This window comes from Rhizophagus irregularis, chromosome 14 (assembly GCF_026210795.1).
Source record: "Rhizophagus irregularis chromosome 14, complete sequence".
Classification (NCBI taxonomy): Eukaryota; Fungi; Glomeromycota; class Glomeromycetes; order Glomerales; family Glomeraceae; genus Rhizophagus; species Rhizophagus irregularis.
Window position 1 is genome coordinate 4,390,175 of NC_089442.1, and position 16,847 is coordinate 4,407,021.

At 30.4% G+C, this 16,847-nt stretch overlaps 4 protein-coding genes across 4 annotated transcripts; all 4 read right to left on the bottom strand.

The window, feature by feature from the left end:
* Positions 1–4,787: 4,787 nt before the first annotated feature.
* On the bottom strand, positions 4,788–5,096 carry OCT59_006643 (uncharacterized protein; the record flags this gene model as incomplete). Its single annotated transcript, XM_066141401.1, has 2 exons — positions 4,788–4,904; positions 4,995–5,096. The coding sequence occupies 2 exons, from the start codon at positions 5,094–5,096 to the stop codon at positions 4,788–4,790; spliced, it is 219 nt and encodes a 72-aa protein (XP_065998190.1).
* Positions 5,097–6,628: 1,532 nt separating this feature from the next.
* OCT59_006644 (uncharacterized protein) lies at positions 6,629–7,446 on the bottom strand. Its single transcript, XM_066141402.1, has 2 exons — positions 7,035–7,446; positions 6,629–6,935 (listed from the first exon to the last, which is right to left on the bottom strand). The coding sequence occupies exons 1-2, from the start codon at positions 7,059–7,061 to the stop codon at positions 6,705–6,707; spliced, it is 258 nt and encodes an 85-aa protein (XP_065998191.1). The 5' UTR covers positions 7,062–7,446; the 3' UTR covers positions 6,629–6,704.
* A 1,675-nt stretch (positions 7,447–9,121) lies between these two features.
* Positions 9,122–9,450, bottom strand: OCT59_006645 (uncharacterized protein; the record flags this gene model as incomplete). The annotated part of the gene is made up of 2 exons (XM_066141403.1): positions 9,122–9,166; positions 9,256–9,450. The coding sequence occupies 2 exons, from the start codon at positions 9,448–9,450 to the stop codon at positions 9,122–9,124; spliced, it is 240 nt and encodes a 79-aa protein (XP_065998192.1).
* Positions 9,451–10,873: 1,423 nt separating this feature from the next.
* Positions 10,874–12,358, bottom strand: OCT59_006646 (uncharacterized protein; the record flags this gene model as incomplete). The annotated part of the gene is made up of 3 exons (XM_025311385.1): positions 10,874–11,194; positions 11,263–11,881; positions 11,946–12,358. 3 exons carry the CDS (start codon positions 12,356–12,358, stop codon positions 10,874–10,876), a joined length of 1,353 nt encoding a protein of 450 aa, XP_025172218.1.
* Positions 12,359–16,847: the final 4,489 nt, after the last annotated feature.

Genomic DNA, 16,847 nt, shown 5'->3' on the forward strand with positions numbered 1-16,847 from the left:
TTATTATTTCTTTTAATGATAGTATTTACATTCTTAATTGTTATATATTTAATGAATTTATTTATTGGTCTCCTTAATAATGCGATTGAAGAGTGCAATGATAGAGCCTCGTATTTAGCACAAAAAGCAGACGTTATAGCAGAAATTGAACTTTTTTATTTACTACCTTTTCAAAGACGTTGGAGAGCTTGGTTTCCCGAAGTAATGTAAGTATTTATTTTATCTTTTTTTTTAAAAAAATAATATCGATTAATAATAACTTTTTATAATTTAGTTATTATCATGTGGATGTTAGTATAGCTCAGAAATACATTAGAGAAAAAATTAAAAATGGGGAATGGAAGGATGATTGGCCTGAAATGAAACATAAAATTTTAAAGCTTCTTAACATGAATGGGGAATGGAAAAAGGATGATTGGCCTGAAATGAAACAAAAAATTTTAAATCTTCTTAACGATGATATTAATCAAGAAGATAAATTTTAGCTCTTTTTTTTTTATTTTTTATTTTTTTTATTAAAAATTACGTATATTTTATCTTTTATATTAAAATACTATTAAGACTATAAATAAATTTTTATGTATGGCGTGGCATATTTATTATAAACTCGTTTCTCCGCTGAGTGCAGGCGTGGCTATTAAAATGCTACTAAATTTTTATAAGCCATGGAATTTTACTTTTGACAAACACGTCATTGAATCAACGTGTTTTACTTTAAATATCTGGAATACATTTAAAATAACTAAAAATCGGTTTTCTAAAACTTGTAAATTGTAATTCATGTTTGACTAACGACAAAAAAAGTATAAATCTAATCATGTTTCCAAAACCACTAAATGATATAACCACAAAATCCATTAATTCCAATCAAGTTTGTTGATGAAGAAAATATCACTTATTACTTCAGAAGATAAAGTTGGAATTTTTGAGATACAGTATATTTAAATCAACTTGCACAATTCAGTTTATGCATTATCATTCTAATAATGAAGATTAAAAGGAACTTATAATTCAAATTAACCTTGACAATGAAGATTGAAGACTCAAAAAAGTACCTTTCTTGACTGGTAATGGATATAGATGGAAGTAAGTAAGAATTTTAATTTTAAAAAATAAATTACTAGTTATCATTCAAATAGAATTTATTTTATATTTTTATTGTATATTTGAAGCTTTTGAAAAGCGAATTATTCAATAAAAGATCCTGAAAAAATTGGGACGGTATATTTCTTGTGTAGCCAATCTTCTATTAAAAATTCCAAATAAAAACGAATTAAACGATTTGACTGTAAAAGAGCAATTAATCATATTAATCTAATTACTTCATGGATTCAATTGCATATTCTTCAAAGCGCATAAGAAAAATGATGATAATTATAAAAAGAATAGAAAGGTTTTAATATATGCAATGAGCTAATTATTTATTCTATATTCTCAATAAAGGATAACTTTACAATTGAAAAAGACGGAAAAAAAAAATGAACAACAATTCTCGGCCAACCATTTTGCTGCGCTGCGGAGAAATTTGGAGGTCGCTATACGATACTAATATTACAGTTAAATTTTATTATGTCAATTGCTATTGAAATTTATTGCAATATATTGGTTATTTGAATGAGATAATACCATATTATTCTAGAGATCTCATGTAAAATTACGCTACCCATTTTTAATGAATAAAATTTCTTTGGTAAATAATGAATTCGAAGTACAGTTGTTTATGCCTAAAAAAAAATATATTAATCAAAGGAAGCATTTGGTTAGTTGATGGAAAATTTTCATGTATTAATTTGTCCGATTTAAATTGTCATGAATTTTTTGAATCTCATCGAGATAATGATTTTGTTGGTAATAAATTTAGCTTTTCTTGATATATCACGTTTCGAGCATTTATCTTTGTTAAAATACTTCTTAAACGAAAAGATTTGTCGTTAAGTTTTTTTATGAAATAAATTTTCCTTGTATTATTTGTATTATTAAAAATAAACTTCTAGAAAGTGTTTTTTTTTTGAGTTAGACGAAATTGCAAGATTTAGTACATAAAAATGTCTCGCGGCTTTTAGTTATCACCGAATTCAAAAGAAAGCAACGATTATTTTATGCAAAACTAATAAATTATGTAGTAATTTTACGTTTCAATTCCCTAATAATAAACGTATTGAAGGACTTAGAATTAGCAAAAATATGTGACGATTAATAAAACATTTATTGTAAACCAACGAAACACACATCGCCTACTTACATGGTATCCAGACTCTTTTATTTAAATCATATCAAAGGATAGAATTTCATACGTTGTTCGCTCTACAACTGAACCGAGATCTATAGGCTTCTATTGTAAATTTGTAATAATCTCTTTTACCTCCAAATTATCTTCGTTTACGTAACCAACAAAGAATTTAATATAGAATACAAATAATTTATCTGTTATTGAAGGTTAAACACGGAAACTATTTATATATACGTTAATTAACTATATAGACAATTATGGCTAAACTAAAGGCAAAATAAAAGAAGACTAATATAAAAAACTAAAAAATCTTCCTAATCTGGATTAAATGTACTAAAATCGTACCAAAGTAAATATTATTTTCAACAAATTCTATTATAACTTTCCATTTCATCATGTCATTCCTTTCTTTCCAAATAATTTTTGTTTCATCAAAATTTTTATTTATAAAAGAAAAATACTAATATATTCTTTTCTTCCCCAATACATTTGTTTCATTATTTTGTTGATATAGAATTTTATTTTTAATATTATCAGCGCAAAAATATTTGTCATTATATTTAAAATTTTTTCAATATTTTCTTCGTGTAATAATGTTCAAAATTATCAATCAATCACAATCGAATTTTGATGTTCGTTATTTTCGATAAAAAAAGTCTAATATTCTTTTCACAATCTTCACACTTTTTAACGACAATTTTAATTTCTTTCTTCGAATTAATAGGTATACAATCATGTTCCAAATATCATAATTTATTATTTCATATTTTAAATTTTTTTCCATATATCATAGTAATTCTTATTCCTACTACCTTTCTCGATGATGGTTTAACTAATACTACTGATATTAATTCGTCTCCTTTTAAATTTTAATTAAATGATCTTTAATATAATTTTGTTTAATGTTTTATTTTATTTCTAAACTATACTAAATTTTTTAAATAAATTTCTGATAATATTGATCTTAAAGCAACTGATCCGCTAATGATTTCCATCGATCTATCAAATCTTTACATTCCTTTTCAGATAGAATAATTAATATTCTATTCTAGGTATTGTTACCACCGGTTTCCATCATTCGGTAGGTAGTAACAGAAAGAAATATAAGGATCGGTTAATAAAGGACAGGGTAATATAACGATATATGATGAGCGATAAAATGAAAGTGGGTGCGGGTAAACAATAATGAACGATTGTAGACGATAATAAGTGATGTAACAGGTTAAAGATAGATCAGGCAATGTGTATAAAACGATTAGTTATATGAGGAATCAACAATGTATAACAAAAGTTAACAAATGATAATAAACGATATTGATAGTGAACGATAATAAACAATAATAAATAAAAATAAATGTATATGAATTATACGGAAACGGATCAGGTTTATTAACAAATAAAGATATTACTGCCTCTCTCGGCGCTCTGTAATATCCGTATATCTATCGGCAGAAAATAAAACCTAAACTAACTTATCTCCAACAGTCCTTTTTATAACGTGAAGATTTTGGTGCAAATCTGTCTATTCGAACAGTGCCTCCCAGCCAATTGTGGTGATCTGGGCACATTTGTCTATACAGCCGCTTTAGATTCAGCCACTTTCCCACCGCTAAGCTTCCGTTTGTTATCTAATCACTAAATATCTAAAAATAACTAAAAATAACTATACTAAAATAAACAAAAAAAAAAATAAGAGATATAAATAGAAAAAAAATAAAAACAATTGGCTTATCCGAATTTTGAGAAGCCATTTATAAAAAAATAAAAAAAATTTATCCTGTGACAGTATGATTAACGTGTTAATAAAAGTCTTGTCATATTGAATTTTTAATTTTGGTTCATGACATGTTTTCGTTCGTTAAAAGTATTAAACCATACTCCAAGTATTCTTATAAATCCTTGGTTTGATCTTGTTTCCGAATTTAATATTAATCGATTTTCTTGAGATTATCCTTATTAATTTTTATATCGTTTAAATCATAAAAGGAATCTGCTTTCTTCAGAATTCTCTCTTAAATTAATTTTATTTTCGGCGATAAAGGTCATGTCATCCATATAAAATAATCCTGGAAATTTTATCGACTTTTCCAAATTAACATTTTCATAAATATTTAAGTTTTGTTTTCCCTTGATATTATATCCAAGATAACTATTTTTAATTTTCGTTAATAAAAGAATTACAAATATTGGAATATCTCTGCTAGTGATAATGCAAGTCCCAAAAAATAAGAAAATTCATGTTGAACATGAGCGATATATGAAAAAAATCTCAGTATTGATCAAATTCAGGTGCCATTAAGCTCCCTAAATTGCAAACTTCGTCTCATCAAAATGTCACGTTGTGTACGTAAGATCACTTGTGATTTTTTAGATGGACGAAACCATATTCATCGGAAATGAAAAATAAGTAAGAAAGACGATGAATTACGTTTGAAAAAGATGTGATTCATTAGGTAACGATAGATGAAATAGTACATTATGCGAAGTTAATATTATTTTTAATAAAGTTTATTATTATATTTTAATAGTTATAAAATATACATTTATATACTAGTAATCACATTTCAATATAATTATTATTTCTTAGTTTCATTTCACGTTCTAAAAAAGAAATTTCTCGTTCTTTTATATCAAGCTCTCTCTCTTTGAGAGATAGAGCTTTCTCCTTATCATCCTATTGTAATAACATTTTAAATTAATAATATGTAAACCTAAAAGGAATTTATTCGCAATATAGAAATGAATAGAAAACATATATACTCACGAAATTTTTATGTATTTTTCTTTTTTTATTTTTCAATTTTCCTTTTCTGGTTCTTTGTTTGGTTCTTCGTATACGTTTTTTAAAATTTCTGGACTTTTCCATAGTTTGTTCACGTGTTTTGAATCAGCCTATTGAAATAATTGAATATTAGTATCATGTTGATATGATAAAAAAAGGTATTAGTTCAATATGATCAGTGAGTGAAGAGGAAATTTATTGACTTAAGGAAGATACATAACCGAATCCTCATTCAGACCTTTACAATAAATTTCACTTTTCAACTCATAATCACATGACTAAAATGGTTTCCTGCTTGGCTGCTTAAATCCGATTGAAAAACCTCACTAAGGCGCAGTCAGTGAGGGAGGAAAAAAAACAGGACATCAGGTAATGAGAAGTACTTCAATTTTCAGACAAAAAAGGGCTTCCTTATTTTTACTGTTTATCCAATTCAAAAACCTCACTAAGGCGCAGTCAGTAAGGAAGGAAAAAGAACGCAACATCTAGGAACAAGAAAGTAACCCATACCATTATTAGCCAGAGTTTATGGAAGCAAAGTACACTCACTTTTTTATTTTTTAATAAGTTTCTTGCTTTTTTAGACTTCTTCGAGTCAACATTGTTTATCAACATGTTTGTTAATAATTTATAAAATGTCCGGTGCCCTTTGGTGGGTTGATGAAATTTTACATTATTGATGGCCCAGCTGTCATAGTCGATTAATGACCATTTATCTGTCTTGTACATTAAAATAAATTTTAGACTTTTCGTCCATATTGAATTGAAACCACGTTCTGTAGTTAAAGTCAGAAAATTTCAGTCTTTAAATGAATGAATGTATTTATCAAAAATATGTGGAATCAACTTACAATAAAAAAAGAATTATTATTAAAACAACACTATCAGAACCCAAATAAAAGTTTAATAAATCTTCGTAAAGTTGTTGATATAAAAGTTTCTGATATGGACGAGGGAAAAGATTTTTTTACTGATATTTATATGAAATTTGTTGTGGGAAGAGATAATTTTTTTTTTACTGATGTGGGAAAAGATCTTTTTTTTACCGATATTTATATGAATTTTATTGTGGGAATTCTTATATTTACTCAAAAGAAACCAGTTATTTTTTTTATAAACTTAATATGGTAATGTGATTAATCGGATCATAAAAAATTCTTTAAATGTGGAAATGATCAAATAGTTTAAAAAATTTTCCACGCCACTTTTGAAAAATTATGTAATTGCTCCAACCAAGTTACGCGATTATTGGATGTATTAGGAATAATTAATCATCGGATCATAAAAAATTTTTTATATGGAAAGAATAAGGACATTTATTAAATCTGCCTAATGAAAACATGAAAACGCGTACTGATTAAACTACTTTTTTTTTACCATACTTATTATCATTGGTGGAACTACAGTATTAGTGTTATGATAATCGTAAAAACTGATAATCATAGTTTTGACGAAAAAAACTACATCGCGTCAATAAAATTAATCCCAGATGTCATTATCATATATACGTCACGCGTGTTAAATAACGAAATTAAACTCAACCCTGCTTTTTTCTATCAATAAAGTATCCATTCAAAATAAAAAAAATCATGGAAATTTGCTAAGAAAATTTGTATTAATACCCGCTTGGGAAATAATAATTTATTTAATGAAATAAATGTTGCCGGTAGCAACTAATACATGAATATGTTATCAAAGATAACAATATGATACTGATAAAAAATTTCTAAGAATTTGGTGGGGTATGGGGGACGCGACTATATGGTATAAGTCTGTCGGGGATCTCCTTGAAATAAGCGGAATTAAAACCTGTGTTTGCATACGTTTTTCATCCACATTCCCGGGATAATAAATTTGACGAATATCAAGAGGAGTATCATTACATGGAGGTGCCAACTCGTTTTGAATAGCAGTTTGAAGTGGCTGTTTCCCGCAAAAAAAAAAAAATTATGTCATATTGGAAGAAATGCTTCCCTGAACATTCACTGATTACATTCCTATGTGAGTAGGAAATGTCCATACCGATATTACTCTCAACTGTCTTATCATTCATAGTGGGTCGTTCAACGCTTTCTCGATAGGGTTTCTATAACAATTACGGTTCCCAAAGATGAAAGTTGACTGAACTTCCACAAGCTTTATATTTTGCTGGAAAAGGGGGAAAGGAGATATGGCGTGATTAACTATGATCGTCTGACGCCAAGAAAGCTTTGAAAGCACATGCAAACGGAATTTTGATTCCTTTTAGTTTAGCGATCACCTCTGCAAGACTCAAAGTGGCTTTACACCTGACGATCTCGGAAATTGCGAAGTCTTCAGTCCTTTATAACATGGTTGTGTCGTCAATATTAACTTATAGGAAAGGTCCTATAATGCAACAAAGCGTTTTTTTACATTTTTTTTCTCGTATTTTATTCGGGGGGAAAAAATGGACAAGGTATTTAATATGCGGGACAAAAAAAATCAATTTAATCGTTCTCACGCATAACTCTTGATCATGTGATGTCTGTTGCACAGCAAAGATATTCTGAACTGCTCCGGGTTGATGATCATTGTTCCGGACTTGAAATTTTTCGCATTAAATTTATTACTTCATTATAATAGACTCATGGTAGATAACAATGCTAATAAATCTGATCTAAGCAAAACACTTTGCTGAATTATATGAATTGCTTTTATATAAAAAGGATGATATAATAGCAATTCAAGAAAAACTCAGTATTATATTAATGGATAAGAAATTTACTATTCTAGAACAATATTATTAACTCGAAATTACAGGATTCCGAAAGGTATCATTAGTAGACTATCTTATAAAAGGAGAATAAACTGAATAGATTATTAGTTTAGGGTAGCACTGTAGCAGGTTACGGCCCATATTCTCGTACGATCAATAAAGCAAAGACGCAATTAGTGCAATTAATTTACCAGACATTACAGCATATTTTTTTCGCATGGTGTTGGTTAGGGATCGAGGGAATTGTGTATGCTAAAATTTCTCTAACAAGTTTTATTATAACAAAACTATTAATTTAATCCAGAACTTGATGAATGCGCAGTAACGCTAGAAACATTTTAGTAAAGACGACATCATGTATAACAAAAAAGATCTCCTTGTTGATCTTTGTATATCAAAGTTTTTTTATTATAATTTTAAGTGGATCCATTGATCAGATTTTCGTGATGTAATCATATTAACGTAATTTCTCCCAAAAGTGTATAACAAAATCGATCCTGCGAATTATATAAAAAGGTAATGTCCCAGTTAGTGAACCCTTTTATCTGCTTGCATAAGTAAAGCAAAAATTAAATGAAAAACAAAACCTACCATTATTAACATCATCGAAATCAACAATCAAATGAACTCTCATTTTCTGCAAAGTTATAATAAGGTAGGTTGGTTTTATTGCTCGGCTAGCTTCTAAAAGAACATCATCACGATGTTAATCAATTTTCTGACTATATAAATGCTTAAAGTCAAAGCAGACATATTATCGTTCCTGATTTTTTCAACATATTTGATAAAACCGTGATCGTCAAACACGCGCCTCTGAGATACAGAGAAAAACATCACATGACTGTAATTTCAGCTGGGACCCCTACCAAAATCTTACTTATATTGGTAAGACTATATTATAAGGCAGTAATTTGATGTTGCAATAAAACAATCGAAATATCTTAACGCCTTAAGCAACAAATTTCAGGCGGATTGGAATGTTGTGAAAATGAATAGTGGTAAGCTTGAATCAGAAATATTGCATGCAAATTATAATTGGGAAATATTATTTGTGGGAGAGGTCTTGCAGAAATGATTCCAGATAGTCTTAATTGATTTGATGTATCGAATTCACTAATCTTTGTTAAATACTTGGTATATATGTCCAAGAAATGTATGAGCAATGAACTGTTCTCCTACAACATAATTACGATTTGCTTGAAGTCTTGGATTTATTATGGATTCAACAATTAACGAAGCAAGATCATCTTTAACAGTTACATTAAGAAAATGAACTGATCTAGAGAATTAAAAGTTGAAGTGACAGTTGAAATATCGAATTGAATCGTTTCAATATCAAAAATACCGACTTAAAACAAAATCCAATTCATTGTTAATTGAGAGGGAGAAGTTTGTTGGAAACGTTCAAAGTCATAATCTATTAACATTTGATGTAAACAATTTCTCGAAAAGATTAATATAATATAAAAAGAGAGAGAGAGAGAGAGACTTTAATAACAACTTTACCTCATTAGAAGTAGCCGGTACTAGTAAACAAACATTATTGGCGCGTCTTTTTTTCAATGAGTATACTATTAACGAAGTCATTATTACATCAACAACGTAGATGTTATAATCGCTAATACCCTGTTCCAATAACGCGAGCCTGGCCTCAAGCTCTGTATTCTTTTGTTCTAGTTCCTCGACTCTAGCATCGCGCATGGCATTCTCTTCAATAATCTGTCTCAATTTTGTATTCTCATCCTTAGCTCAGTATTCTCGGCCTCAAGCTCAGAAATGCGTTGTTCCAATAATTCAAGCTTGGATTCCATTTCGAAATACTTTTTTGCACTGTATGTAACCATTCAAAATAAAAAAAAATCACAAAAATTTGCTAAGAAAATTTGGATTCTGTTGAAATTGCGAGAAGAAAGATCCAGCGCTGGCAGAAGAATCATGGGGAAGAGAGGTGGAAGAGAATTTGGAAGACTTTTTTAACTTGGAAGTAATATTACGAGACAATTCCCACTTAATAAACGCGTCACGGAGGATCTCCTTTGAAATAAGCGGAATTAAAACCTGTGTTTGCATACGTTTTTCGTCCACATTCCCGAGATAATAAATTTGAAGAATATCAAGGGGAGTATTATTATATGGAGGTGCCAACTCGTTTTGAATAGCAGTTTGAAGTGTGCTGTTTCATTTCTGGGAACCGTAATTGTTATAGAAACCCTATCGAGAGAGAAAGCGTTGAACGGCCCACTAGGAATGATAAGACAGTTGAGAGTAATATCAGTATTGGCCATTCCTACTCACATAGGAATGTAATCAGTGAAAGTTCAGGGAAGCATTTCTTCCAATATGACATACTGTACATATTTTTTTTGCGGGAAAGTTGGCTGAACTTCCACAAGCTTTATGTTTTGCTGAAAAATGGGGAAAGGAGATATGGCGTGATTAGCCATTATCGTCTGATTGCCAAGAAAGCTTTGAAAGTACATGCAAACGGAAATTTGATTCCTTTTAGTTTAGCGATCACCCTCGCAAGACTCAAAGTAGCTTTACACCTGACGATCTCGGAAATTGCGAAGTCTTCAGTCCTTCATAACATGGTTTTGTCGTCAATATTAAGTATTAACTTATAGGGAAGGTCCTATATTGTAACAAAGCGTTCTTTTACATTTTTTTTCTTACATTTTATTCGGGGGAAAAAAATGGACAAGGTTAATATACGGGACAAAAAAACCCAATTTCATGCATAACTTTTGATCATGTGATGTCTGTTGCACAGCAAAGATATTCTGAACTGCTCCGGGTTGATGATCATTGTTCCGGACTTGAAATTTTTCGCATTAAATTTATTACTTTATTATAACAATCATGGTAGACTCATGGTAGATAACAATACTAATGAATCTGATCTAAGCAAAACACTTTGCTGAATTATATGAATTGCTTTTACATAAAAAGGATGATATAATAGCAATTCAAGAAAACCTCAGTATTAATGGCAATGCAAATAAAGCAACAATGCATCAAAGCAAGTAAGCGTTTATTGAAAACCACTCGCTGATTCATATGCTTTCAGCAAAAAAGATTTTCACGATAGCTTTTCTCATGTTAAAAATACAACAGTAGAGATGTTTTATAATAAGATCGAATTACATCCAGTTCCTACGGCCCTACAAACCGCACAATACAAACATTCTTTGTCCGCTCTGACATACGCACTTGTTAAGCAGTGTGAAAGAAATAGGTGCACAACAGCATCTCCGTACGTTTCAAGCACGAAAACGGACTTTCGAGGAACAATTTTCATATTTAAGGGGTCAAGACTTTTAAAAATTACATTCACTTTACCCACGCGTTTTCCTTTGAGTTTCTTACGCGGATCTGGACTGGTGCATGGACAAGCAGTACCTGTGATGCCACCCCAGATCTTGTCAGTAACTAAAAGGGGTCCAACCTAATATGATGTAGATAGACCTTAGTCAGGCTGATACACAATGTTATTTATGTAATACAATACATTACCTGTTTAATTTTGGCCAGCGGCACTCCATCGACTCTCTTAATACTTAAAGTTACTTTAAATAATTTAGTGCGTCGTAGCTGGTTGCCATGAATGTCTGTTGCGGCATTTTCCTTTAATTTAGCTGTTTGCCTCCTCAATGTTTCTGCCCATCCTTTCATACACCAAATTTTTTCCCCTTCACTTAGCGGATCTCTTACGACTACCTCGGCGTTAATTGAATTTAACACTACTCTACCACCAGTATATTTTCCAATAACTTCCCGCGGTCCTTTAAATCTCTTCGCTTCTATCGCAAAATTTTTGTGCACATTTTCTGAACTTCCTTGGATGCCAAGACCGATATTGAATACATCTGATGGATGCTGACCACGCATTTTAGCTATTAGAGCGCGTGCAATCGTCTCGAATAAATATGACATTGATAATCCTTCCATAATGTCTTTCAGGCCGATCTCTGAAATTCCACACATCTGTGCAAGACCTATAATGCGAGTCACAATAACCAGTATGTTGTTCTTCGCATCGGGATCATCGCCTTCCAGCGCGGCCTCTGCGTTAACAAGATATGCCATTGATTGATTAAATGATTGCTGTGCACCAACGTTATTTGGGGCGTACCTATCCAATAATTAAAAAAATAAGCCAATCTTTAAAGATAAGATTAAAGGAACAAGGCACCTACCACATATTCAACGCATCAGTAGCTCTCTGTCTCATAGGCGCCGCTAATTTTGCACTCTTTGGCCATGCACTTCCAACCCTCTTATCCCATGGCTGGTATTCTTTATTAAGCCAGATTTGCACGCATGTGCCTGCTACTACGGCAACTTCTTCTGCATTAAAGTTCATAATTTGCATGTATTCCAACACATCTGGGTAAGCCGTCAACCCAATTTTTTCCGCCAGTGCCTTGTTGGTAAGTTGAAAACCGCCATCACCAATAACAGAAAGGTAACCCTGGTCCATGAGCTTTTGAAATTGAACATTCAAGACTCGCTCGCATGTTTTCTTGGCCTTATGGTCCATGTATTTATTCATGCCAAATTTAATGGCACTCTTGATTAGACCACCTGCGTTAATGTCAATGTTATCCATATTAGAATTTAGTAGGATTTGTAAAAGAGGAAGAAATTATAATTATACGCTGTTAAATCAGACAAGTGGGTATTTAAGTCATTCATTATTCTACTAAAAGCATAAATCATGCTGTATCACAAATTAATTAAATTATGCTGTATCACATAATTTATAGGTTTATTATATCACGCATTTATTTTTTAGGTAAAATAATAAGCTACTAATGGCGTAGTTTCTTTTTTGAAACGAATCATTCAAATTACCAAATATATTTTAGCGCTAGCGATCTACTGAAAGTTATATGAGTTGTTGTTATACTTGGCGAGGGATAATCATATCAATATAGGAAAATTTCAACATTGATGGCAATCCCATTCTAACAATGGCACTTTCGAAGCGATAAAGCTTCTACGGATATATCATTTGCGGAATTATATAATTTGTTTTTATACATATTTGGAAGAAGGATATAATGGCAATTCAGGAAGAACTTGGTATTGCTGGTTATACTAATAAGCAATGGCAGAAGAAGTTGATGAAAATACAAGTGCATATCTCCAAAAGTTTGAGAAATTCGAAGATGTTCTAAGTGTATTATTACAGAAAATTTGGTTTATTGGAGAGAGTCTTCCATTATTTCTAAATCTCCCTCTTCAGCAATTGCACTAAATGCCCATGCTTGTCTAGATTAAGTTAATCTACATTTTTTTTGTCGCACAAGATATGTAGTGTGGCTCAGCAAAAAATCTTCCGGACTGCAATTAAACCATAATTTCTTTCTTGATTGGGAAATTATCAATAATAGTTTGAATTTGACTATCAGATAATTGGTCGGAACATAATTATCATGTATAGTGAGTAACGAATTGCCAAAAATCAATAGTTGCGCTATTTTTTCACAACCATGGTGATCCTAGCCCGATAACAATGAATTCTCTGGGATCAGTGCATTTGTAATCCCCATTAACATTAAAACTAATTCACAGTCTAAGTTTTCCTAATATAGAAAAGGATCTATCAGGGCGGTTTTCAGGGGATTTGCTATTGCACCTAACTCATTAATATTTTTTTGGCTAACTAAATTCACATTAGCACCAAAATCGATTAATTCCCTTAGTAGGGGACTACGCAATTCACAAATATCATTTTTCATTATGGCATATAATTTTAAAAAATAAAAATCTTCTATCACTGCTTCGGACTGCCTGGATGACACTTCACATATTTGGATGTTTTGGACATCTTCGCGTGAATCTTCCTTCTCGATTTCTTCTTGGGATGAGCATGCATAACTGCTATCGGTATATCAGAATCAGGTGAGCTGGAATTGGATAAACTGGACTCGGATGAACTCTAGTATTCTGATTCTTGCAATTCTGCAAAGGGACATTTCCATTATTAATTCATGGTAGAAGACACCCAGTTCTTCCACATCTTCTTCTACATCCATAACCCTCATTTCAAAGTTTCTAAATTGGGAGGTATGATCATCCGATTGCTCGATTGCTCCTCCAACTTTTGGATTCGCTCTGAGAGTGCTCTATAGACTGTATAACTTTATGATGTGTGGACATTACATCGAGAAATATTTATTCATGAAACAGGTGAATAGAATGTGGTTCACTGGTTCCTATATTATATAACATTGTTACTATGTTAAGATGTACTAACTACTGAATATATTTAATTAATAATATTTCATGTCTTTATAGTAAGATTCGTTCACAATAATTTTTGGTATATTCAGAAATATTCCTTATAAAAAAATCAGATATAAAGTTTATTTTCACACACTTTCCATCGTTAAATGTTATATGGAATACTGTATATTAATCTAGCTGATGTTTTTCATATATCAAAATCCGAACCATGCTTAAGATTCTCTATATCATGCTATTTGATATCAAAATAAAAATTCGCTATGAAAGGGTCGACTGTACATTTGATGATTAGTTAGTTATTTCTTAAACAACCAAAAAAAATCCGGATAAGTTTTATAATAATATCGATTCAAAACATTTATTTATAGATTATCAAAATTATTTTTATGATATATGACATAAAATCCTTTAAATACCAATTTAATCTGTTTTCTTAACATATTATTAATTGAATTATTTGAATAAAAATATTGTGGTGAAGTGCTATCGCTTATTAAAATGTTTTATTAAGGCTCGACAAAGTTTTTGTATATCGGATTTTCAAAAAAAAATATTGGATAATGTTTTCCCATAATTTGGTATTTAAATTCTTCCTATTCTTTCTATTCCCGGTAAAGATAAAGAATACAGTAAAGTTCTTTAAGTTTATGAACATAAATTATCGTGTTAAACTAATCTAAGATTTTGCGCGTCTCTAAAAATTAGCTAATATCCTTATTGATTGTTATACGGTACTACACATTAAATAATTTTTTTGGGAATAATTTAATTTATATAAATAATATTTTATTTACTGTAAAAAAAATGTTTAATTATTCTTGTAAACAAATCCACGAAAGAATAGAATACATTACAATTAAGTAAAAAAGCCCATTCACTAAATTTATTCATACCCTATAAAAAATAAGTGTCCGGAAATTGTCCAGAATTTGTCCGGAAAATTTGTCTAAATAATTGTCCAGAAAATGTCCAGAAAATGCCAGGTACCATGTCCGGAAATTGTTCCGAAAACACACTCGTTTCCGGACACTCATTTTGTCCAGAATTTGTCCGGAAATTGACCTGAAATATTTTTTCATAAAATTTGGCACAAAAGATGATCAACAGGTGACCATCATTATAATTGCTTTTAACCTAAAGTTTTTTATCATAGATATATAGTATTTTTGCCTGCTCAGCAAATTTAATTAGTATGACAAAGAAGGTTATGAATGTCAGTCTTGTGCTTTTTGCATTTTTTTACAAAATTAATTTATCCTTTTTTGGAAGTAGCGTCCAGAATTTGTCCAGAATTTTTTCATGTCCGGAATTTGTCCAGTTCAAATTATCTGAATTTTTACTATGTCCAGAATTTGTCCAGGTTTATCTGTCCGGAATTTGTCCAAAATTTTATACTGGACAAATTCTGGATATATTTTGGACAAAGTCCGGATATGTCAAAATTTTAGGTATCAAATTTGTAGCAAAGAATAGACATTTTCCGGACAATTTCTGGACATGCCAGATTTATTCTGGACAATTTCCGGACATTTTCGTAGACATTTTCCGGACATTTATTTTTTATAGGGATAACGTTTATACATAAATCAATATTCCTTATTGTCCTTTTCGTATAACTTAAAGAACTCCATTTTCAATACCATTCAGGCCATAATTGCAGAAGCACTTGCATTAAATTCAAATGAATTTGTTTTTTTTAATCTTCTTAATTAATTAAATTTAATAAGTTTCTCGCGGTATTTCATATTACAAAAAGATTTGTGTCTTATTTTTTTTTTGGTATCATGATATCGAATGTAACTCTAATACAAAAAGTTGTTTACTAGGCGATGCATTGGTTTTCCTTTTATACTTCAGCCACGTAAGAATTTGAGAAACCGGTAGCTATTCATTATATCTATCAAAATAGTAAAATTAAAAAAGAGTTTTGCATATAAATATCGTTTTTATTATTTATTCTTGCGATTTTTTATTAAAAGATTCTTTTCAATATTTGTTTCTAACAAACTGCTTAAAGAAAAAATGATTCTTAATGGGTTATGAAATAATTCAAATAGTAGATGAAAAACATGATAAAGGCCCACGCGACCCGCACAATGCGCACGACGGAAACAAGTATCTTTAGTATCTTTACCTCTAACGATAAATATGTCGTCACCCGTCACATTTAGCGAAGATGATCATTCATTTAAGGATGAATTGTAAAAGATGCTAAACTGATACTAGAAGTGGTGGAAGTGAAATTACAATAATAATATGCGAGCATGATATCTTTAATATATGTATTAAAACTCAATACTTCATTCACAAAGGTATGGACTAAATATTAAAGATTTTTCTGGACCTATATTATTAAAATTCATTATCGCCCTGGGGCACCAAGAGTCCAAGACCATTGAAAAGGATAACGATAGAGCCTCGTATTTAGTACAAAAAGCAGAAGTATTATTGATAGCTTGTGGTAAATTTATCAGACGAGGACTAATGTTTATGACAAATTTGTTATCAATTTTTATCAATAATTTTTGATACCACAGAGTAAACTGATATTCCAATAACTCCGTGATTTGAAGCAGAAATAGTACCATTCACAATAAATATTATAAAATTCATTAAAGCAAGCAATATGTAAAATCAATAATTTCACGTTTGAATTCACTAATAAGCTTGAAAGACTTAGAATCACATTAGATTCTCTAATATCATGATTAACAACATTTATTGTAAACCGAATGTCCAAATTATCTGATACTGAAAGATAGTTTATTTGAATCATATCAAAGGATAGAATTTCATACGACGTTTACTTTACAACTGAACCAAGATGACGTAATCTTTATCATTAA

Coding starts and splice junctions, on each gene's coding strand:
- OCT59_006644 (XM_066141402.1), bottom strand. CDS start 7,061: ATGATAAGACAGTTGAGAGTAATATCG. Junction 6,936..7,034: donor GACAGTTGAGAGTAATATCG/GTATGGACATTT, acceptor TGCGGGAAACAG/CCACTTCAAACTGCTATTCA.